We start from the raw sequence: 22674 nt of genomic DNA, 5'->3' as shown, positions 1-22674 counted from the left end.
AGTTGGTAGCGACAAACTCGACCCAACACGAGTGTAACTCCTGCGTCGAAAGGTGCTCATCTCGACAAGGCCTTGGTTTCTGTGTTACTGTCCATCAAGTGTCGTGGCCATGTTGCATAGTAAGAAACCTCCGCCATCGGGGGAGGGCGGCCTCGCAAACGTGAACGCCTCACCCGATGCCCACATATCTTGGCATCCACATGAGGACTGGTAACTTCCAGATTGGGCTAAGTGAACACAACCGACATGCAGCCAAGCGTGTATAGCCTCATGCATCGTTGAAGCCCTGTCCGACCTCGTGGGCAGTGTTGGCAGGACGAGAGGCGCGACTCGACTTCAGCTGTTCACGCAGTCTGTAGACCTCTTCCTCTTCGCTCGTCACAGTCGACATCCTTGACAAACATGTTTGTTACACGACAGCTTCGCATAGATCACTTGCTACTGCATGGGCTTTTTTTCAATGCATACGCACTTGTCCAGGGTGGAGTCGCTCCTCACCGTCCACTGATCACGCCAGCGCCGGCAGTCCACGGGCACGATGATGCTCATCAAGCCTTGCGTAGACAGCTCGCCACTACTTCTCTGGCGGATACCTGCGGATATGTGAACGCAGCAGTGTGTAAGTCTCATCTAACCTCAGTGCTCTTTTGGCAAGTCCTGATTAGTGCGCAGTGGAACCTCGGGGATGCGCACAGGGCTATACCTGCTACGCTGAGAGTAGCCTAAGCGTTGCAGGTGGCTGCTGTCGTCTTGGTGATGCTGCGAATTGCCAGCTTCCTACGGCTTGCGTTGCGCAGGCGGACAAGTCAAGGTCCTGCGACAGCTCATGTAGTGCGGATGAGCGGACAACGAAGTGGTCCGTGTTCTTTCTTCCGCTGTTTCAATTGTCGACGACCTAGATGACCGCAAAGCGACTGACTTTTGACATTTAGTGATTTGGCTTCCCCTTACTGCTATACAAACTACTGGCCTACACCAGGCCAGACGTTTTCGGAAGTCGGCTGTACCACAGCCCAAGGTCAATTCGCGTACGTGTATAGCACGTACACTGGATTCGGAGCCGAGATAGAAGATCTTACCACCGGGTCTCAAGCGACCAATCCTCCAATCTCAGCAACAAATACCAACGTCAACACTGGCGACTCTGAGCAGACTGGCAGTAGCTCCCCATCCGAAACCTCGGTCGCAGCTGGCAGTGATGACAACGGAGGCTCGAGTGGTTCCTCGACGAACACAGGCGCGATAGCTGGCGGGGTAGTAGGCGGTGTTGCGGTGCTTGGTCTGATCGCAGCACTGATCACCTGGATCGTGCTCCGCAACCGAAGAAAAGAGCGAGCAGCCGTGGCGACAGCAGGAGGCTCCGGTGAAGGCCAAGGGGGGTTCAACGGCAACAACGAGCTCAAACCTCCAGCGGAAGATATCGCTCCCGTATCGCCAGCTTCTTCGCACACACTTCCGCGGAGACCAGTGGGACAGGAGTTGCAGGCGGGAGTCGACAGACACGAAGTCGCTGGCTATGCGGAGGCGAGCGAGCTACAGAACCAACCTAGGAGGGTTCCAGAACTTCCATGAGAAATCGGCGTGCGTAGCCAATACAAACAATAGCTGAAAGACCACCATGCCTATCAGCAAGCAGGAATTGAGTTTGTCGTACGTGCGCCATTTGGTCTGTTTGCTTTGCGAATAGATATAACAGTGAGATTCTCATCTGTATTTCCTCAGTCCATCAGCCGCTTTGCAGAATCATTTGGGTAGGTGAGACCAGGCATAAGTTCAATCACTCACGTTGCGGAGCAAGTTGACTAAAGACAGGCATACCAGACCCGAGCACAACTTCAGCAACATGTGCTCCGCAACACAATTGCAGTGCCGAATCTGCGACGGCAAACAGGTCCGAATCATCCATTGCGGAAAGAACGGCAAGCATACCGTCATCATGCCCAAGCATTGCCGTGAAAACCTCGGAGTCCGCGCTGAACACAAGATCAAGGTTGAGAGATGGTGTCGATGCCCAGGCGGGAAGGAGTCTTGAATGATGGAGTCGCCCGGGACAGACGCAGTGATGAAGGATGGCTCGGTTGGAATGGGTTGCATGATTGCTGAAGGAGTACCAAACTCGGAGAACGTCTTTGTATCCGCTCTTTTTCATCCTATGGAGACTGCTACCGACCAGACGAGTAGAATGGCATAAGGTGACGAGCTGCCTTCATCCCATCAACCAGGCGTTGACACTTTGCAACGTAGCCCGACTGGGACTCGCATCTGGAGTTGAGATCATAATCCAGCTCAACCTTTGCTTAATTAAGTTCTTGTTCACTGAAGATCTGTCCAAAGTTTGTTTGACGAGCCCGCTGTCGTTGAAGCACTTGCACAGAAGTGCGAGGGCCACCCCTACAGAGAGATCTTTGCCGGTTTGACATGTGGCTAATACTTTGGTTTTGCTGTCCAGCGTCGGCAAGAGTATCTCCAGCTTGAGCAGCTCCGTGCGAAGCATTCGGCTGCCATTCTTGCCTTCAGGTAAGCTGAGCACGATGTACCGGTCTTTCATTGCCTTGGCCATGGATTCATCTGGCTTAGTTGTGCATGAGATCACGACATCGAAGTCGCCTGGTCCCGTTACTTCAGCAGCTGTATTTTTCCCGACATAGAGGTTGCAAGTCGGCCTGATGGGCCTAGGGGCTGCTACGTCGATGTCCTTCCGAGCGTCGGCCACGATCTCGCCAATAAGCTGCGGCAACTCATCTTCCGAGGCCGCGATCAACTGTTCCCTGCATCTCCAGAACATTGCAGCGTTCAGTCCCAAGGACCAGCTCTCCGGATCATCCGCTGCTCCTTGGACGTAATCGGACGTCGCAGAGGTCTCGTTGCTCGTTTGATTTGACGCCGTGCAAAGTACAATCAAATTCGCTCCCCTTGCTCTGCTCAGATCTTCTTGAGTTGGCATCTCGTCTCCAGGTCTTTGCCAGGAAAGTCTTATTGGTTTTCCGTTCAGTTTGGTCCTCAACCCTTCCAGGTCAAGAGCTAGGCGCCTCACGTCTTCCACCCAGCCTTGCACGCGGCTCTCAATCTGTGCATGTTCACTCTCGCTCACAACGTCACTCGGCGTGTGCAACCCCAGGTCTTCTCCAATTCTGTGGTCGGGGAAAAGTACACGATTCCAGACACAAGCCCAGATCGGCACAGTCTTACTCATGGCATCCGACATACTTTTGCCTCTTCGTGTGGAATCAATTATGACCACACAACCTCCTCTTGCCTTGGTCGCCTCACTACCTCGATTGTCGCCGGCATTGTAGCCGTGAGCACGCTGGGCGTCATCCGCAGAACTTTGCAAATAATCAAAGAGTGTGAAATTCAGTCTTCTCAGACTGAATGCCCACTGTCCAAAGTGCCCGTCTGTACTTTTGAAGTACACGCTCCCTCGTTTCTGGTCTGGCGGAATATACCAGCTCCCGCAGCGCTCGTTCGCTATGAGTGGGGCATCATTGTAAGCTTCAGAGACGGAGACCACAAATTTGGAGTCTTGATAAATGGATTGTAGGCGATTGTGAATAGTAAGATTCGACCGCTTCAGTTCGGAGAGCGCTTGCTTGAGGACCTGGGAGGCAGGAGAGAAGATGATGTCTTGTTGTTGGAGGACTTGCGGCGGAGACATGGTATGTGGAGGATAGCTATGGCAGCGGCAAAAGGGATTTCAGGAAGTCGCAAGCTGAGAAGTTTGAGTGCCTGAGGTTGATTGACTTTCTCGCTCACAATTTGTGTACCCAAAAGTCGTGAGGCGTCGACACATATCGGACGAGAATTGATGATTGTACGATCTATGGTCACAACGAGGGAGACAAATTCGCAGACAGAGAGCAACGACTGAGAAGCGCTGTCATTGTCACTCATAACCCATACTGCTGACCATTCACCTCTATGGAGGACAGGCGTCCGTGAGATATTACAATTATCATTCGCGCTCCGAGAGTACCGCATTCCACCTCGAACATCTCAACGCTGCAACCGAAGCTTGCCCAGCTACTTGTGTGCGGACATGTGCCGATGCATGTTCCAAGTAGATGCACTCATCGTTCTGTTGTCAAGTCGTGGTTTGCTTTGCAGCAATCTGCGTAGCGGCATGATCTTAGATCGTCCATGCCCCGGATAGGGAACTGCCACTTGCTGTAGTCGTTTGAAACAGATCCTCCCTATGCTGGGCGCTGATCAAAGCAATCGATGCGCGTGGCGCGCGTGTCGCCTGCTGAACGGCCAGCCCAAACCAGGTCCGCCTGGATGCTAAATTGAGCGTCCCGCACGCCAGACCGCAATTGTGTGTAGTGTTGTTGAGTCCGCAGCAGCATTACTTCTTATTTGCTGCTGCCTCGACCTCCCGGAGCAATGCCTCCAGCTCGCCCAAGCTGGCTTTATCTGGCCCAGCTCTCTCGAACTCCAGACCCGTCTTCACCCACTCATACGCCTCACTTACGCGACCCATCTCCTTCAAGCACATGCCTCTCCTCCACCATGCCTTGACATTGCCTATCCGCTTCATCTCTACTGCGATCTCCGCGTCGACAGCGGCCGCAGCCCAGTCTTGTTGCGCGTACAACGCTTGCGAACGATTGCCATATAATGTCGACAGCTCTTCTCTAACCAAGCCAGAGGCTTCCCAAGGCGGTCGTTCCGTAGCCATCTTGATAGCGAGGTCGTACATTTTCAGCGCGTCGCCATAGCTGCCCTTCTTGTAGGAGGCATTGCCAGAGTCTTTGAGCTTAGTGATCTGTACGCTGCGCTTGGGATTGACGGGCGCAGGCGGGGGTGTGACTTGGTTGGGGGTTTCGAGCTGGGTAAATGCTTTGGCGAGGCGGTTCAGTTCGGCGATTTCGCCGGCGAGGCTTTGGTCAGACGATGAAATTGCCTTGGTCACCGGGTCGATGGAGAGCGGGAGCAGTGTGAAGACCTCTTCCGCCATGATTGCCGGCTGCTTTGATGTCACTTGGAAATGGTTATTACAACAATGCGCGGGGAACAGGTGGCTAGAAGGAGAAAGAAGTGGAACGGAAGTCGACGTTGCAGTGGCAGCGCTCCCACGTCGTGAGTGAACACATGGCATCGCATCCAGACCCTGCCAAGCGAGGCTGGTCAAAGTCTCATCAAATGTGGCCAGCAAATTGATGAGCCCCCGTCCCCAAGCCCTGAGAGACATGCAGCATGGCGGTGGCACAGTCAGCAAACTGCTCACCGTTTTCGCGCTGTTCCTGTTGTCTGGACTTCAGATGCCATTGCTCCATCCGCGCCTGCAACCCTCTTCCTGTTCTTATCGGCCATGCATGCTCTGCTGCAACTGCCTCGGCGAGGCAAAGCAGCCGATTACACATCAGTTCCAGACCGGCTCAGTCCAGGACTCCTTGACATCGGCGAGGTTCGCGGCGGGGATCTCAGCTTCGACAAATTTAACTTGCGCTTCTCGAGGAGTACGTGCTCCGTATGTCCCCTCATTCGGCTGACGCGCACCTGATATCCTTTGTGAGGAAAGTTGCCAGGGCCCGGAAGTCGGATCGCTGTCCCCTTTCTCCATGCATCTCGAGGCGTGACTTCACCACGAGGCGAGCATACGAACAACCTCGGACGTAGCACACCGGGTGCACCGTGATTTGCATCCAGTCAGAGTTGTCCATGTCATGATGATCGGGGCAAGTACCGAGACGCACGCCCGCCGCATCCGGGGACATTACGATTGAGATGTTCACGGGCGTAAAGGGATCCAAGTATTGCGGATGACGGGGATCAGAGGCGCACTTGGCTGTCGCATTGTACATGGCGGAACGCGACCTGGTTAAGAACGGCTGCAAGGATGCTTGCACGCAGAACGCAATGTGGAATCCAGTCTTCGTCACTAGCAGGCCGCGGCAACACCAGCACTGCGTCTGACTGTTCCTGGTCACCCACGCGGAGGGCATAGGGCTTGAAATTCATCTCGATGCTGACATTGCTGGCCCAAGCTCAAGAAGGGCTGGTTCCTCGTTGACCTCGAGAGAGGATCCAGAATCGCACCACTGCCCTCATTGATCGTCACGCTATCGAAATCCTCTGCAAGAAGGCCAATCACTATGCGCCGCGCTCTTGCAGCTGCAGTCGCGCTCGCAAGGTTCGCCCGCGCCAGCATCGATGAACAGGACTTTCTGGCGAAAGACATCATCGTCCGGGACATTGCGATTCTTGGAGCTGGTGCCTCGGGTACATACGCCGCCATACGCTTACTAGAAGATTATAACCTTAGCATCGCTGTCATTGAGAAAGACGATCGCATAGGTGGGCACACCGATACTTACACCGACCCCAAAACGCGGAAGCCCGTGGACTATGGAGTTTTGGCATTTTGGGACTACGGGCCTGCGAAGAGCTACTTTGAGCGTTTGGGCGTCGATACTATCGCAGCACCACCGGGATCTAGCACAACGGTGTACGTGGACTCAGAGACTGCGACAAATTTGACCGATTATCTCATCCCCAGTTTCCCGGATATCCTGACGTCGATGGCAGTCTATGGCAACGAGTCTGCAAAGTACGACAACATACTGCTGCCTGGCTACTGGAACTTTCCCTCGGGCAATGACATTCCAGCAGACTTACTGCTACCCTACGGAGAGTTTTGCGAAAAGTATGGCATTGCGAATGCATTCCCTTTGGCGCAGATCGCCGCTGGAGTAGGGGTGGGAGGCGTTCGTGATATTCCGACGCTCTACATAATGTACGTGAGTCCTACCTGTGCATGAATAATTGACTGATCCGAGAATAGGGGCTTTGGTTTTGGCCATCCCGCAGCCCAAAATCTGCTGCAAAATACACTCTTTGCGCCCAAGTCAGGCTCAAACTCCGAAATCTACGAAAAGGGGTACGCACGAATCAAAGACGACACACTACTGAGAAGCACTGTCACCACAGCAGAACGAGACGAGAACAACCGAGTGCTTTTGGTCGTGCAAAGCGAAAATGGCTGCAAAAAGCTCATCAAAGCAAAACAGCTCCTTGTGACTCCTCCGCCCAGCGTTGAGAATCTTGATTCTCTGGACCTCGATGACCAAGAATCTGCCGTCTTCGTTTCCAGCTCTCCGCGTCCAATCCATATTGGCCTTGCGAAAATTTCTGCCATCCCACGAAACTATTCGGTGCAGTATGTCTCTTCGAAAGTCGTGCCCGACAATTACCTCGACATGTATCAAGACATCAATTACGATCTGAAGATCGAGTCTACAGGGCCGGAGGGCTCCCGGCTTTTTCGTACATTGTTAGAAACAACATCAGAACTTCCCCTCACCGAAGCCGAAGCAAAAGCGTATATTACATCTCAAGTACAGAAGCTTGCGACTGCTGGGACATTCGATAACGCAGCCTTGACGAATGCACAAGGTGGCGGCGGCAAAGACGGAGTAGAAGACGGTGGTGCAGGCGGCGTCGAGTTCGTTGCCTTCAGGTCTCATGGCAGCATCAAATGGCGATTACCCGCAGACGAAATCAAAGCTGGCTTTATACAAAACCTTTATGCGCTACAGGGACATCGTTCGACGTGGTATACGGGTAGCTTGTGGTGTACTGATTTTTCAAGTAATGTTTGGGCTTTTACGGATACGGTACTAGAGAGAATGGTGGGAGCGAGGCAGAAGGAATGACAACACTGGAACCTGATGTCATTGAACGTAGAGCGATGTTGCGTAAAGTGTCATATCTATTTTGCGTTGGAAGGTGCCAATACTGGCGGCTGCGTCCTCTTGATACCTGCTCTTCTCCATTCTCCGCCGGTGAAGCGTTTCCCCCACTGCAACTCACGAATTAAGAGGTATATCCAAGTCACACTTTCCCACCTTTTAAATATATGTATGATGTCCTGGATGAAATGTGCGATAAGCTCTGTGACCTTCGAAGATGCTCCCTCGTGGCGCCTAGAGTGCAAACTCTGCCGAGCACAGGATTTGCTCCGGCGCCTATGCCAGATGTCGTTTCTGTGCCGTTCTGAGATCGTTGACCCGCTAATTGGTCACTGCGAGCGCCGTATCCAAAATGCAGGTCGTGTACTGATATGTTTCAGAGAGAATGAGCTTTATCATCTCTGTGGAAGATCGTAATGCCTCATGTCGGTTGAAAGCCTTCAACCCAAGAAGCCCCTGATGTATTGCATAAGACTCTTGGGTGTAGGTTGCTTCAGCTCGTCATCCTGGATGTTGTATTTCTGCTTGAGCTCGCTGAGCCCGGCTTTCAAGAGATCATATTCATGTTGCTTGTTGGCCAACGACGCTTTGAGTTGCTTGTGGGCCTCCAGTTCGTGAGTGCCTCTGGCAGCAGTAGTATTCACATAGGCGCGTTGAAGGTCGTGCTTCAGATGGGTAAGAGTCGTGTCCAGGTCGTCACGAAGCTTGACGCCCAGTTCGGTGACAGTCGTTGTCAGATCTTCATCAAGGCCAGTAAGCACCGCTTCGAAGGGGCATGGTAGGCCATTGTTGGCATCGGTTCTGTCGAGAGACTGGGACAGCGACTGCCTCATGCGCTCCGGGCTGCCAGAGCCACGCTCCATTTTGCAAGCATTGTATGTATGGCGCAGAGCAAGACCGAAGTACGATGTGTTTACATCTTTGGTCGCTTTCTCCTTGATAATTTTGAGGCGCGTATCGACGCCGTCATTGCCGATTGTGAGCTGTGCATAAGCCGCGCGAATGCTATTCATGTACGAGTGCAACAAGCCTTCGAGCATTGTCACCAGCTTCTGGTCGGTAGCATCCTCTGCTCGATAGTCAGTCATGCTTAACCTCGATACTGGCATGGGTCAAAATTGCTTACCTGTGAGCTTTTCAAACATGGTTTGAAGGCATTTCACCATGTCATCGACATATGTTTGGAACAGCTTCTTGACAGCCTCCGTCAGCGATGCCCAATGCTCGCAAATCACCTCACTCTGCGCGTCTGAGAACAATTCGTTCCATACTGCGCTCTCTTGCGCGGCAGTACGATGACTACCATCGCGGAAAATGAAAGCTCGGAAGGTAAGGTGGTGGTATCTCTCCGAGATTTCACGCAATGCCTCCAAAGCCTTCTCGCGGAAGATGGTACGACCTTCAGCAACGTGACACATCAATTCTGTATTGAGTGCGTTCCGCATATCGTCTGAAAAGCTGCAGGAAAGAGATTCTAACTGCTGCGTGGGGGCATTTAGGGTCTCTTCAAAGTGCTTTGGCCGCTTGGAATTCGCGGCCATCCAGAGCGTGAGACTCTCAAAGAGGCTGATCGTGTTGTTGATGCTGGCATAATAGCTGTTGAATTTCGCGTCTTCGGCCAGGCTCAAAGCATGTAGTCGTAGAGCGGGAATATTGGTGCTATCCAGGCTCATGACAGTGTTGCCCATGTCAGACTTCGGAGGTCGTGCAATGAAATGAGTATTCGAAATGCAGAAGACTGCGAGCTCCACCCCCGGCGGAAGATATTGTCGTGTGATTCCTCGCAATTTGGCAGCAATGTAGCTGTTTCGTCCCTTCACGAAGGCATCAAGCTGGGCTGTCTTGCTCTGGGGAAGGACTTCCGATTGGAAGCGAAGCAGAGTCATCGCGAGTCTACTTCGATCTTCAATATGGTGGGAATGGTCCAACTGCGCATTCATGTTCGCAATATCTTCAATGACGGTGCGAACTCGCTCGGTCTGAATCCAATACTCTTTCATGTCTGCTCCTTGCTTTTCCAGTTCCTTAGCAGTGTTCGCATCGGCGTTTGCATCGGAAAATGTCAAGAGCGCTGCGATGTTCTTTCCGAAGCGCGGCCCATATGTTGCCAGTATGTCGTGGAGCCTTTTGTCTGAAGTGGCGCGACTGATATTGCCTACGACCCATAAGGCCTGACAACGGAGGAAGTGATGGTGGGCGATATTGCCGCGGCTCTCGTCTGTATCTGACATGCCTGGAAGATCGAGTATGTGGATGTAGCGAAGATGCGGCGAGTCCGGACATGCCTTCTCGACCAGGTCGACCAGTGGCCACAGCAAGGGAGTGGTAAATCCATCCTGATCATAGATATATCGCTCGAGCACCTCGTTCAGACGTGATGACTCGTCCTCCTCGAATCTACGTTTTCGATGGCCGTCTACCATATCAAACCCGGTGAGCAGTTCATCACACCAAGCCAAGAGCTGCTCGACGATGGCTGCGTCGTTATGCCTGCGGTTCTTGAAGAATTCGAAGAGCTCAGCGTCTGTCGCGAAACCAGATTTGTTGTTGAACAGTGTCCGGAATCTGGTTTTGGCAACGTCCGCAAGCTTTTGCCTCTCGGCTAACTCTTCGTCCGACAGTACAGGGTCGATGTCGAAGTGAAACCGTACATAGTCGCGAACCCATTGGGCTACCGTCGCTTGAAGGCGATCTTGCTTCACAATGTGATCGATGGCGTCGTGTTTCTTCTGCTGACCATGTAGATGAGAAACGAAGAGCATCGCAACAGACGTCAGAGCATTTCCCGAGCCGGCCGATTTGGATGCGTCGGACTGTCCAGAGAATGCATTGACAAACTCACTCTTTCCCTGTCCAGTGCCACCATAGAGTCCAATTACCGGCTTGACGAATTGAGGCTGTTTTGCAGCTTCGATCCAGGCCTGGTAAGCGTTCTCGAACTCTTTGCTGACACCACGATGCTGAGCAAGATCCTGCGCGAATGCACAAGCAAGTGTTTGGGCGGTTTGCTTCTGCTTGCGCGTCATCGGACAAGTAGGTAGAGGGTCGGCCTCATCATGTTTCGCTGTTTTGCGTCTCTTGGTTGGCGGTGGGGCTGAGTTGGTGCCGGCAGGCGATCGCGAGCGGCGCATCTTGCCGACCTCTAAGTGTTGTTACCGGCGCTGTATTGCAACTAATCGGAAGTCAGGTGGTTAAGGAAATGGGGCAAGGGCCAAGGAATGAAGGTTGATGTTGAGGGCCAAAAGATAGTGGCCGGAGTGGTGAAGGTTGTCTATTTGAAGACGCACCCGGCATGTTGCAAGTGAAGCATGATGAGAAACATGTGCGACCTGTTCACATGCAAGTGGCGCAAGATGCAACAGGCAACAGGCAGCAATGTGCATGTGAGGTGCTATCAAACGTCAGCAGCCCCCTTGGGTCCCATACTTCACTCGGCTTTTACGTGCGCACAAGCAAATGGCGCTTTCCACCTGCCTCGCAATGTGTGTCAGTGTTGCGGATGGAGGACGCGTGAGTGGAAGTCGTTTCTCCATAGAAGCTGTATGCAAGATGAGCTGTTCTAATCTGAGAGCGTCTTGAGTTTGTGGCGAGGCCTCTTGATCTTGTTTCCGGCTTCGGAAGGCGCAGCCCGACCCTTTGATATCGAGCCCGCCATCAATGCGTGCGCCACGCTGTCTGGTAGACTGCTGCAAGTGAAGCAAGCGCGAGCTCTTTGCGCCAGCCATGACGCCATGTTTCGGAGAGGCAGCAAACAACGCTGAACCCATGCGATTCGTCCCAGGGAATTGTCGGGATTCCGTTTCAACAAGCCACGCTCGTTGCGCTGGCAAGAAAAGTGTGCCGGCCATTTGTAAGCCATCTGCAGGCCTTGCGCAAATGCGACTGCTCAGGTTCCAGAGCGTGCTTCACATCTCCATCGCAGCTGGGCACTTCTGAACAGCGCGTCATATAGTAATTGAACATCATGTCCACTACCGCTTCTTCTTCTGGCCCTTCTTTGCTTCTGCTATCATGTCAGCGCCCATCTGGTTCATGCACCACGGCTATCACTCACCCGTCTTTGCCTTCTTCTTCTTTGGCGCGCCCTTTCCTCTTGACTTCGCGATCTGTAGATGCTCTAACCGATCCTCTTCAAAGTCATCGTACAGTTCATATCCTGGGTACAGCCTCTTCAGGTCCACAAACGTCGCCACTCGTCGGGGGTAATATGCTGCCAGCCCAGGGCCCTTTAATCGTTGGCGGAGGATTTTGTTGCCGAGTCGTTGTGCGGTGGGATTGAAGGTGGTGTTGAAAATGCGGCATTGCGCCTTCATCAAGTCGAGAAGACGTGAGCGAGGGACCGACATGGCGGCTGGGTGCGCGATGGATGGCCTGCAATGGCAAGAGTAGGCGTAGGAGTGGTGAAGTCATCGGAGGTCCGAGTGCCAAGGCCGCTCTAAGCTCCCAGAAGAAAGTCGCGAACCGCGGGCCTTCCTTTCTGAAATACCGCCATCACCACCGCTCATCTCCTCGTTGTCATTGGCACAGCGCAGAGGAGGGCGTGGAGGCACCATGAACCACAAGCGGTCCCATCACGGTGATGGTGGCGGCTCGCCGAAGCGACACAAGTCCGATTCTGGCCACTACCGCAACCACGACCGACGCGACCGACACGACCGCCCACGGGAGGCACGATCTCACCAGAGCGGCAGAACCGAGAAAGCGCAGCACCACGATTTCCTGCCCAATGCCTCGATATCACACGCCAAAGCAGTGCAGAAGCTGCCTTCGTCTGCCTCGTCTCCGCACTACATGCGTGCTCCCGCCGAAGTGAGCGTGAGTGTAGGGACGGACCTGCCGCAGCTGCCTCCCGTCAAGGACGAGTACCGTCAAGCATCCTTCCGCCACAAGTCGCATTATAACATAAGCCGCGAAGTGGCCGCTGGGGATGTCACCTACGAGCGCCTCGAATTCCTGGGAGACGCCTACCTGGAGCTCTTCGCTTCACGACTCATTTACGGCCGCTATCCACAACTTCCCGCTGGGCGTATGTCGCAGCTTCGCGAGTTGCTGGTCAAGAACGAGACGCTCGCCGAGTACTCGCGAGCCTACCGCTTTCATGAATTGGTCGAAGTCGGTGGTGAGGTCGAGAACATGATGCGCGATAGCCAAGGACGCGGTAACAAGGGATTCAACAAAATCTTGGGAGATGTCTTCGAAGCCTACGTGGCCGCCATTGTGCTGAGCGATTTCGACGCTAGAGGCTACGATACTGCGGAACAATGGTGTGTGACACTGTGGGCGCCAAGGTTACTCAAGGCGATCGAGCAGGATCCGTTGGCTCACCACAAGGAGTCGCAAAGCGCGGCGGATCTCATTTCAACGTATGATGTGAATGCGAAGGCCACGCTCCAGAAACGTCTCTGCGGCGCGAACCTCGTCCGTCTGCACTATGACACTGATAAACCAACCGTGGAGCTCAAGGGTGACAAGCTTGGGCAAAATGTTCACTTCATCGCGCTGTATGTGGAGTCGGCTTTCTTCGCAATTGAGAAAAGTTTACTCGCCAAAGCTGAGGGCAAGAACAAGGTTGAGGCAGGTAATTGGGCCGCTATCAAGGCCATGTACGATCCGACCACGATGCAATTTGTCAAGGAGCTAGAGCAAAAGGTACTCGCAGAGCGGGAGCGTCGAAATGAAGCCAAGAAAAAGGCTGCTTCCGACGTGAAAGCCGATGGAGAATGAAGTGAGCAGATGGGCCTGATATAGGCGCCCTGGTACTGCTGCAGCGGCCAGTGAGGACGGGTGTCTAGATGCAGAGTCTTACGATGTGAAACTCGGTCTGGTGGGCAGCTCAGAGGGCAGCAGTCAGTAGCTGGATCGACTTGATCTCCAGTCGGCAGCTTGCGTGTCCAGCGAGGTTTGACACTGCTACAGCTGGCTCTCGGATGACTCTGGCCTCTTGCCAAGTACGAATGGACAAATAAGTGTCGCTATCGCCAACAGGCTCGAAATGTCCGCTGTCTGTTCACGAAGAGAGAACTCTCCGCGTTCCAGCGCTGAGCTTGGCAATGGCCCGATATGGAGGTATGTGACAGAGACGACCTCAATTTCGCCAACCAGTCTTCACTGCTGAGACTGCTCTTCGTGGTTCCCCAGGCCAGAGTGCAATCGACACGATGAAGCCAAATCAAGTTCCGGCAGGGCTCCCCCGCCGATGTTCACGAGCAAGCAATCAGGAGTAGTCCACATCCCTGGTGGTGGCTTCCACTATTGAGAGGCGACGATAGCTACAGATTCTAGATCTCCTGCCTTCGACGCGCGTGGTCGAATTGAGACAATAGATGCAGCTCCATGGGCACGTGCAATGGTCTCGGCCAAAGCAGATACAGTCTAACTGCATTTGCATATTGGACAGCCCGGACTTTCAAATCACGTGCATTGCCAACTGAGCTATATCGAGTTAGAAGATCAGCCACTGGCTTGCAGCTTCATCCATAAACAGGTAGCACGCGATGTGGCTGCATATCCACGTGGCTGCACGAGGGTAGCATGCAAGCCATCGCTCACACCGAGAGCCATGGCTGAGCTGAGCGCTTCTAGATGTTCTCGGAGGACGCGAGTTCAAAGCACCGCGTGGTTTTGGGATCATATAAATCGAGTCTCTTGGACGACCGGAATGATTCAATTGCACACCACTTCTCCAGCGTTCTGGTTCGCTGCGTTGATCGACCAGCTCCATTAGTACTCTTTACACGGTGTTGAACATCAAGGATTGTCGACATGGCTACCCATCATTTTTCACAGCCAGTCAGCCTTGGTGAGAAGCTCGATGGCGTGGCGATCGACGTTGCTGAGATCCAGGCGGACTTGCCAACGCCAGACGAATCGGCCTTCGCAGTTGTGGAGAAGCCACATATAATCAGATGCCCTCCAGGAGATGTGTCCATCGACCGTCCTAGAGATGCGAGCCCGGCGTGCTCTGTGCGAAGCTCTTTCGACAGCACTCGAGTGACCCGTCGTCGAACAAGCCACCGTCATGGACATCATCGTTCTGAGGTGTCCAAAGAGCTCAGCTTTCAAGCTGAGACCGAATTCTCTGCATTGATGGAACTCATGACTGGTATTTCCAGGCGGAGTATATCTCTGCGAGAAGTCTGGAGCAAAATCATCTCGGAGCGCGACTCCTGCTATCTGGAGATGGATCGCATGTGTGAGCGCATCGACGAATATACGGAAATCATCGAACGCAAGGAGCGCGAGTGGCACAGTCACAACCATGAACACGAGCAGAGCAAGACTGAAATTGCGAAACTCAAGATTGAAATCACTGCCGCCCTTGCTAGTGTTTCAGAATTCAAGCAGAAGCTGTCTGATCGTGATTGCGAGCTGGGCGAAGCACGTCGCGAGATCGCTGAGCAGAAGGATGTGTTCAAATACCTCAAGGAGGAGAAGGAGAAGACAGAGACAACCCTGCAAGAGACTTCTGCGCTTCTGGTGCTGACCGAGGAGCGGTGCAAGCACGCCGAGGATGATGCGAAGAAGCATGAGTGCGAGCTACGTGATCTCAAGGAGACATATTATGAGCTCGAGGCGAAGAGCACCGAAACGAGCACCAAGTATGAGTCGATGAAGGTGGACTACACCAGTGTCAAACAGAGCTATGCCGTTCTCAAGAAGGAGAAGCATGAATGGCTTCATGAGAAGGGCGAGCTGGAGGAACATCTTCGCAAGTGCCACCACAAGCATGACGAAACCAAGCGCAAGCTCAAGGAGACGATTGAGTACTATGAGAAGAAGGAGAAGGAAGACAAGGAGACTATTGAGAGATCAGAGAGAGAAGTGCGCGAAGTGCGGGAGAAGGTCATCAAGCTAAAGAGCGAGAAGAAGGAGCTTGAGGAGAGGTGCAAGGTCTTGGTCTGCAACTATGACGAGGAGCACTGCCGCTGGGAAGATGCCGAAGAACGTTGTGGAAAGTGGAAGCTGAAGTGGGAGCACGCTGAACGCGAGATCACTTCTATTCGGGAAGAGCTTCGCGTCATTGAGTCGAAGCAGAGTGAACTCAAGGAAACGATCACCAAAAAGACCGAAGAGCTCAAACGCATCACCAAGATCAAGGAGCATCTCGAGCGGGATTATCACGGCAAGTGCAAGGAGGCGGAGAACAGCCACCGCGAGATTCTGGTATTCAAAGAATCAATCCGCCGCCACGAAACGACGATCAAGGAGAAGAGTGAAGAGATTCACACTCTCAGTGAACGCATTGAGCGCCTGCAGTCGGAATGCGAAAGTCATCAAGGTCGATGCACCAATCTGGAAGCGGAAATCACTTCCCTCCAAGCAGTCATGGTCTCGCTCAAGGCGGAACTCAGCGTCGCCCATGAGGATCACGACTGCACCAAGAAGAAGCTGCACGAGTGCGAGACAAGATACGAGTCAATCTGCGAGACCTACGAGGAAAGCCAAGGCGGTCATTCCGATTACGAGTACCAGCTTACACAGCTGCGTACTATGCTCCGGGAGGCACGCAGTGAGAAGGAACGCGCGATCAAGGCTCGCACTGAGGCGGATCACGAGCGCGATGAGGCGGTGACGAGATATGAGGCGAAGTGTAGAGATTTGGAAGAGATGGAGGAGTTTTATGCGAGCAGGCAGCATGAGCATCACCATAAGGAGGGCAGGCGAACGATCAGGGCGAGCTACGGGTTCAGGAGTGTGAACAGCATGGGCAGCGTGGTGAAGAGTGAGGACATGTAGGGTGTACAGCCGCGAAGCGGACAATTCATTTGTAATTAGCATGGAATATGGGGTCTAGTCTAGACAATTTGATTCTAGTTCCGAGGCCACCTGCTTCCTTCTCAGCGCGCTCCGTTGGTCCCGTGCTGTGAGTGTCGACGTGACTTTCGGCAGCGTTCGATTGGGAGTGTGGGAGTTTGATGTGCTGAAACTAATCCACCCGCTCGAATTGGCGGAGCGGGGTAACCATTGTCGCGTGTTCGTACTTGTTCTGGTCAGCACCAGCCATGAGGCAAGGTGATGTCTGTGTACTCATCTCTACGTTTCTGCTTCGGTCTTGTTCGCGACACAACGCCCCACGCTAATACGTATACGCTTGGTCGAACTTCAGTGTGATTCGCCGAGAATGTACTGTGAGCACCCAACTCGGAGTATCGCACTGCAAAAGTTGGCGCCTACGCAGAGTGCAAGGCGAAGTGCTCGGCGACAATATCCTGCATTAATAGACGGCATCATCGTCCGTCCTCGAGAACCGACACACGCGCGTTGTAGGGCAGTATTCAGGATACTAGGCTTCTCTTAGTATCGCAGCCCAGTGCAAAGCCGAGGACTGCTTGTATTGAGATGGAAACGTGATGGCCAGTATAAGTCCAGCGATGCATGTCGAGGAGTTGTGTGAGCGCCTGTAAGCATCTTTGGAAGCCCTTGCTGATCTAAACGTTCTTGAAGACTTATACCAATCAGCCGCAAGTGTTTACGACCGTCGGACCAAGTGGGATTACGCAAAGCATGTCTAGCTTCCACGGCAATGCCTGGAGCCATTTCGGAGAACTTCCCTCATGAGATCAGACTTGCAGCGCCTGAATCGCCTCGCAGCAGATCCGGAACTCGCAGCATATGTGAAAGTCATCAGCGTCACGGACGATAGCGAGTTGGTTGATCCATACGCCTCTTCGAGCTGCCATCAATGGATACGGCCTATCATATCTGGTCTCGTTATGGATCTGGTAATATCGACTCAAGTCAGCTCGATGTCACAGCCGTCCAGAATGTGTTACGGCAGAAGCTGATACGGCCGCATACGATCCTGATTCGGGACTATCGCATCGAAGCTGCGAATCTCAAATTTTGCTCAGAGATGGATATCATACGAGATTTGATGAAGCCAACAGGCGACGAGTCATCCAACTGCTCTCACTCTCGCTCGAGAAATTGTGGAAGGTGGTAATCTGGCTATGATGTCGATAGTTCCGTTCTCTTAAAGCTCTCCACTACACCTGCCACGCTTTGCACAAAGTGGTCAGTCAATCGCTCTTGGATCGCCTCGCGTATCAGAGTTGCGAATCGAATTCGCGCCCGACAAACAAGGACAGAGCACCGGGTTTCCAATGTTGCGATCCGCAGACCTGCGTTTAGATCAGGAGAGCTGCACGCACTAGCTCGAGCAGATTCTCTATCATGCTGCGAGTCTCCAGGACTTGAACATCTCAATCGAAGGATTTCCTGAGTATAAGGCAATATCCGCGGACAGAGTACTGCCGAAATTCGAGACCTTACGCCTCTCGCACACCAAGCTTCCTGCGCACTCGATTTACAGTCTTCTGGCAGCTTCGGCGAACAGCTTAACCGAATTGCACCTCGTCCAAGTTACAACTGTGGCGGATCTCACCTGGCTGTCTCTTTTAACGACCTTGGCACGTCGACTTCTGGCGCTGGAATCGTTCACTCTGGCTCTACTGAGAGAAGAAGGCACAGGTAACTTGGCACTTGACTATCGCGAGCTGCTGTCCGGAGAGCGACTTGAGAAGCAGTATCATCCGGGCCTGAAACTTGTTGTAAAAGGACCAGCAGAGAAGAAGAGGGTGACTCGACTCTCATACAAAGGACGGAACGCAGCTGCAGTCTTTGGGTTTGCGGCAAAGCATGGGAGGCCTGGTGTCCCTAAAAACGTTCCATAGGATGATTAGTAGCACTAATGCTCATTCGTCTGCCAAATTGACGGCGGTGTTTCTGTGGGCAGACCTATGCGACTCCAGCCTCGTTGACATCAAAATTCAGAGGAATCGCTTGCCTCCTACATTTCTGCGAGTGCAAACTTTCGCGCAACCCGCGGCGCCGAACTCGACATGAGCCGCGGTTGTACCTACTGCCTGCATTCATCGTCCCTTGTGCTCCAGGTGCGCTGGCAGCTCCAGGTTTCCGATTGGAGATGGCGAAGGCACTCAAGCCCTGATCATGACCATGGATGTCGGCAACGACGGGCGATGTTTGTCCATGAGCATGATCTCCTGTCCCTTTCCTACCAATGCATTCCCAATTTTCGGTATCTCGGCGCCAGCTGTTCGCGGCCAAAAGGCGACTGACTGAGCTCATGACAAGAGCGTTGGTTCTGTTAGGAACACTCGCTGCGTTGTATCCTTGGCAATGCGCCTCCATGGATCTCAAGAATGGAGAACAGGACTGATGGTTCTCGAGGCAATTGTGGCGGGCCTTCGGAATTGCTTCGGTACTGAGATTCCTGTTTGGCGAGCCGCCCGGAATGGCCGTTGTTTTGTCGTGCAGACTGTCTCCTGGTTCATCGTACCGTCTGCAAGCTTCATGATCTGTTCTGCGAAGTTGGGCGAAATTACGCGTACGGCGTACAGCCCGAGAAGGCGCAGCTCAACACATGGGTATTCAAAGGTGAGAGTGCGGCCGTGACAGTGGGCGGGTCGTTGTGCAGGGTATCTATATGTAGTCAGGACTTGTGAGGCGATGTTGAGGGAGGAACGAAGTACGAGATACGGAATACGCTCACAACACGGACAAGAGTGTTCGCTAGCAAGGTCTAGGGATGGGGCTAGCACAAAAGCAGCTAGCCTACTCACAGTCTCGACCACGAACTCAGAAGGCATGACGCTGTCCTTGCCAGCGACAAACACGCCGATGGTTTTGCCGACTACTTATGATGGTAGAGTTTGGTCCAATGGGCACGTACGTTACCCATTGCCCCATCACCGAGGCTGAGTCTTTGAGCCGCGAATAAATTCGTGATCACTGCGGCAATCATAGAAGAGACAGCGTTCAGTCCATGACCATTATATTTATTCATTCTGTCCTTTGCTTCTTTACAACACTAAACCTTTTTCTAGCAGCTGCCATATTCATTGTTTATGCACCAATTGACCTCACTCGCACCTCCTCTCAGCATCTATGACCTCTATCAAGGATGGCAGGCGCAGATCCTCCACCATCTCGTCCGGGCCATCTTTCCATGAGCTACCATCCTACCCACCAAGCTTGAGCTCAGATTGCGACAGCCCTCCGGTTTATTCTCTGGAAGGTTCGCGAAGTTCTCCTCAAGATCGACTGTCTTGAAACTTGGCACCCTGTCAGTACTTATCAAATGCACCAGATGATGCGCGCATCGACATCGACTTCAGCTCTCGTACCCTTCAGAGATTGTCGCACTTTCTACCGGCACCACCAGACTATTCGACGATCGAGACCACACCTCCTCCTACAGCAGAATCAGAGAAGGCTTTGCCGACATGGGTTATCAAGATGAACATTGTCATCCACGTTGTGGGCAGTCGTGGTGACGTGCAGCCGTTTTTGGCACTGGGGTGCGAGCTTCAGAAATACGGGCACCGTGTCCGTGTAGCCACGCACGATGTGTTTGCGAATTTCGTTCGCAAGGCTGGCCTGGAGTTCTATCCAGTTGGTGGTGATCCTGCTGCACTGATGGCATACATGGTCAAGAACCCCAGCCTGATGCCCTCTATGAAGACGATTATGGATGGAGAAATCTCGCGAAAGAGGACAATGGTAGCTGATATGCTGGAAGGATTCTGGGATTCCTGCGTCTTGCCGGATCCCATTTTCGACACGCCTTTTGTGGCCGACGCTATCATTGCGAATCCACCCAGCTTCGCCCATGTTCATTGTGCCGAGGCCATGGGCATTCCTCTCCACATGATGTTTACTATGCCGTGGACAGCTACCGCTGCATTTCCCCATCCCTTGGCGAATCTGAAGAACGTCGGCGACGATCCTCACGTTGCTAACTTCCTGTCCTATCATATCGTTGAGTGGATGACATGGCAAGGGTAAGGTGATTGCGACGTTTGAGCCTGCTCAACAGCTAACATGGCCTTGGCAATAGATTGGGCGACGTCATCAACGACTTCCGCAAAGACATTGATCTGGATCCAGTTGACATGATAGATGGTCCGCTACTGGTGGACAAACTGAAAATACCAACCACGTATTGCTGGTCTCCTGCTCTTGTTGCTAAGCCTGTCGATTGGGCTGAGAATATTGGTGGCTCTCTCTTCAACGTCTTTCTTGCTATGTCGTGCTAACGGTGTGCACCTTCTCCAGATGTCTGTGGGTTCTTCTTCCGCAGCACTCCTTCATATACACCAGCTCCCGATCTCGACGAGTTCCTCAAGTCAGGGCCTCCTCCAGTCTACATCGGCTTTGGCAGCATCGTGCTCGATGATCCACAGAAAATTCTGTCCGTCATTACTGAGGCCGTGAGAGTCAGCGGAGCAAGAGCGATCATTTCAAAAGGTTGGTCTGAACTTGGCGGCGACGCTGGCGAGGACATCTTCTACATTGGAGACTGTCCTCATGAATGGCTTTTCCCACGAATGGCGGCCGTCGTGCATCACGGCGGAGCAGGAACCACGGCCTGCGGGCTTAAGAACGGCATTCCGACATTGATTGTCCCATTCTTTGGCGAGTATGTGGGATGGATGTCTCAGCCCTTTCATCATGCTGACGACGTTGCAGCCAACCATTCTGGGGCCACATGGTAGCGTCCGCAGGTGCAGGCCCGGAACCGCTACCTCCTAAAAAGCTCACAGCTGCTCTGCTGGCAGAGGGCATCCAATTTTGCCTCACAGTAGAAGCAAAGGCAGCTGCGACAGCTATTGCGGACCGCATGGTCCACGAAAATGGTGTTCATGCTGCTGTGCAGTCGTTCCACAGACATTTGGTTGTTGAAGACATCCAATGCGACATGTTGCCCGATCAGCCTGCAGTCTGGAGCTACAAGAAGTCGAATCGGCGGCTGAAGCTCAGCAAAGCTGCGGCGGCATCGCTGGCTGAAGTCCAATCCGATGCTCGAAAACGCATGAAATGGTGAGACCATGCCAATATGGATTTTCTTGCGCAGCCAGCTAAGTGTTTGTAGCTACAAGACAAAGCCCATCAGTATCCAGACCACCCGATGGGACCCGGTCAGTGGTGGTGTATCTGCCACATTAGGAACAGCGATAGACCTTGGAGATTGCATTACAGGTATTGTTACAAGACCGATTGGGCAACATCAGAAACAACAGCGACAGAAAGCCAGGGCAGTAGTATTGGAACAGTTTGTCCAAGAACAACAACAGAGCCTCGATTCTGCTAAGTCCGGCGCCGCCAGCACGCACAGCGACATGACGGGCAAGTCTCATCAATCTACCACTTCCCGCCGGCGACCTGGCAAGCAGAACACGGGACTAGCTAGTGTCAGAAGCATAGGAATGTTCGGCCCAAAGGCACTCAAAGGCATGACCTCAGATATCCCTCTTGCAATCACAGAAGGCATGAAGTCTATACCTGGACACTACGGAGACAAGGTTCGAGACCACGGTCAAGTAACAGGGATCGGGAGTGGCTTCGCTGTTGCTGGGAAGACATTTGCTTGGGGCTTTGCAGATGGTCTTTCGGGATTGGTCGCGCAGCCATACAGAGATGTCAAGAAGAATGGCGCCGCTGGGTTGGCTACAGGACTTGGTAAAGGGCTTACTGGATTGGTTACGAAGACTGGAGCGGGCATGTTTGGGACCCTGGCGTATCCGGCTACAGGTATAGCCAAAAGTATCAAGTCGGCCGCGCATCGTCAAACACGGAAGGAGATTGAAACTCAGCGCTGGGTCGAGGGCATCTGGCTGGCTCATGTACAGCCACTCGAGACTAATGAGAAGATGCGGTTGATTGAGGCTACTTCTGCAAGGTAACAGGGATTCTGGCTGTGCTACGACACGAAATCTCCAATGCTGTCTCTCGGCAGATGAATATCAATCGCCTTGGGAGACATCAACTGTGTTAGTTACTGTGCAGCGGACGTACACTCGAATGAGGATGATACAAGAGAAGAAGTCTTGAGCATAATGGTCGCTCTCGGTAAAGCACATAGCTTGAGGCCTCGTGTACTCATCCAGAGCGAATCATGCTCTCATTTAATCTCATATCTGAAGCTCATGCTATGACTACTGCCTGATGTCTGGCCTCAGTCGTC

General features: G+C 53.0%; 9 protein-coding genes across 9 annotated transcripts; 5 read left to right on the top strand and 4 right to left on the bottom strand.

The window, feature by feature from the left end:
- Nucleotides 1–402: 402 nt before the first annotated feature.
- Nucleotides 403–1572, top strand: CKM354_000917400 (uncharacterized protein; the record flags this gene model as incomplete). Its single annotated transcript, XM_044804583.1, has 3 exons — nt 403–619; nt 673–856; nt 933–1572. 3 exons carry the CDS (start codon nt 403–405, stop codon nt 1570–1572), a joined length of 1041 nt encoding a protein of 346 aa, XP_044660518.1.
- A 634-nt stretch (nt 1573–2206) lies between these two features.
- Nucleotides 2207–3655, bottom strand: CKM354_000917300 (tRNA A64-2'-O-ribosylphosphate transferase; the record flags this gene model as incomplete). Its single annotated transcript, XM_044804582.1, has 1 exon — nt 2207–3655. One exon carries the CDS (start codon nt 3653–3655, stop codon nt 2207–2209), a length of 1449 nt encoding a protein of 482 aa, XP_044660517.1.
- Nucleotides 3656–4342: 687 nt separating this feature from the next.
- On the bottom strand, nt 4343–4954 carry CKM354_000917200 (uncharacterized protein; the record flags this gene model as incomplete). Its single annotated transcript, XM_044804581.1, has 1 exon — nt 4343–4954. One exon carries the CDS (start codon nt 4952–4954, stop codon nt 4343–4345), a length of 612 nt encoding a protein of 203 aa, XP_044660516.1.
- A 1138-nt stretch (nt 4955–6092) lies between these two features.
- CKM354_000917100 (uncharacterized protein) lies at nt 6093–7652 on the top strand (the record flags this gene model as incomplete). Its single annotated transcript, XM_044804580.1, has 2 exons — nt 6093–6733; nt 6782–7652. The coding sequence occupies 2 exons, from the start codon at nt 6093–6095 to the stop codon at nt 7650–7652; spliced, it is 1512 nt and encodes a 503-aa protein (XP_044660515.1).
- A 476-nt stretch (nt 7653–8128) lies between these two features.
- On the bottom strand, nt 8129–10819 carry CKM354_000917000 (uncharacterized protein; the record flags this gene model as incomplete). The annotated part of the gene is made up of 2 exons (XM_044804579.1): nt 8129–8757; nt 8815–10819. The coding sequence occupies 2 exons, from the start codon at nt 10817–10819 to the stop codon at nt 8129–8131; spliced, it is 2634 nt and encodes an 877-aa protein (XP_044660514.1).
- Nucleotides 10820–11659: 840 nt separating this feature from the next.
- CKM354_000916900 (mitochondrial 37S ribosomal protein RSM27) lies at nt 11660–12034 on the bottom strand (the record flags this gene model as incomplete). The annotated part of the gene is made up of 2 exons (XM_044804578.1): nt 11660–11691; nt 11743–12034. The coding sequence occupies 2 exons, from the start codon at nt 12032–12034 to the stop codon at nt 11660–11662; spliced, it is 324 nt and encodes a 107-aa protein (XP_044660513.1).
- A 205-nt stretch (nt 12035–12239) lies between these two features.
- CKM354_000916800 (ribonuclease III) lies at nt 12240–13412 on the top strand (the record flags this gene model as incomplete). Its single annotated transcript, XM_044804577.1, has 1 exon — nt 12240–13412. One exon carries the CDS (start codon nt 12240–12242, stop codon nt 13410–13412), a length of 1173 nt encoding a protein of 390 aa, XP_044660512.1.
- A 1038-nt stretch (nt 13413–14450) lies between these two features.
- On the top strand, nt 14451–16424 carry CKM354_000916700 (uncharacterized protein; the record flags this gene model as incomplete). Its single annotated transcript, XM_044804576.1, has 1 exon — nt 14451–16424. One exon carries the CDS (start codon nt 14451–14453, stop codon nt 16422–16424), a length of 1974 nt encoding a protein of 657 aa, XP_044660511.1.
- Nucleotides 16425–19595: 3171 nt separating this feature from the next.
- CKM354_000916600 (uncharacterized protein) lies at nt 19596–22393 on the top strand (the record flags this gene model as incomplete). Its single annotated transcript, XM_044804575.1, has 6 exons — nt 19596–19725; nt 19798–20491; nt 20548–20705; nt 20766–21129; nt 21180–21530; nt 21583–22393. The coding sequence occupies 6 exons, from the start codon at nt 19596–19598 to the stop codon at nt 22391–22393; spliced, it is 2508 nt and encodes an 835-aa protein (XP_044660510.1).
- Nucleotides 22394–22674: the final 281 nt, after the last annotated feature.

This window comes from Cercospora kikuchii, assembly GCF_019650295.1.
Source record: "Cercospora kikuchii DNA, contig_00006, whole genome shotgun sequence".
NCBI classification, from domain to species: Eukaryota; Fungi; Ascomycota; class Dothideomycetes; order Mycosphaerellales; family Mycosphaerellaceae; genus Cercospora; species Cercospora kikuchii.
Note: the sequence above shows the minus strand (reverse complement) of the source record. Positions and strands in the feature narration are given on the sequence as shown.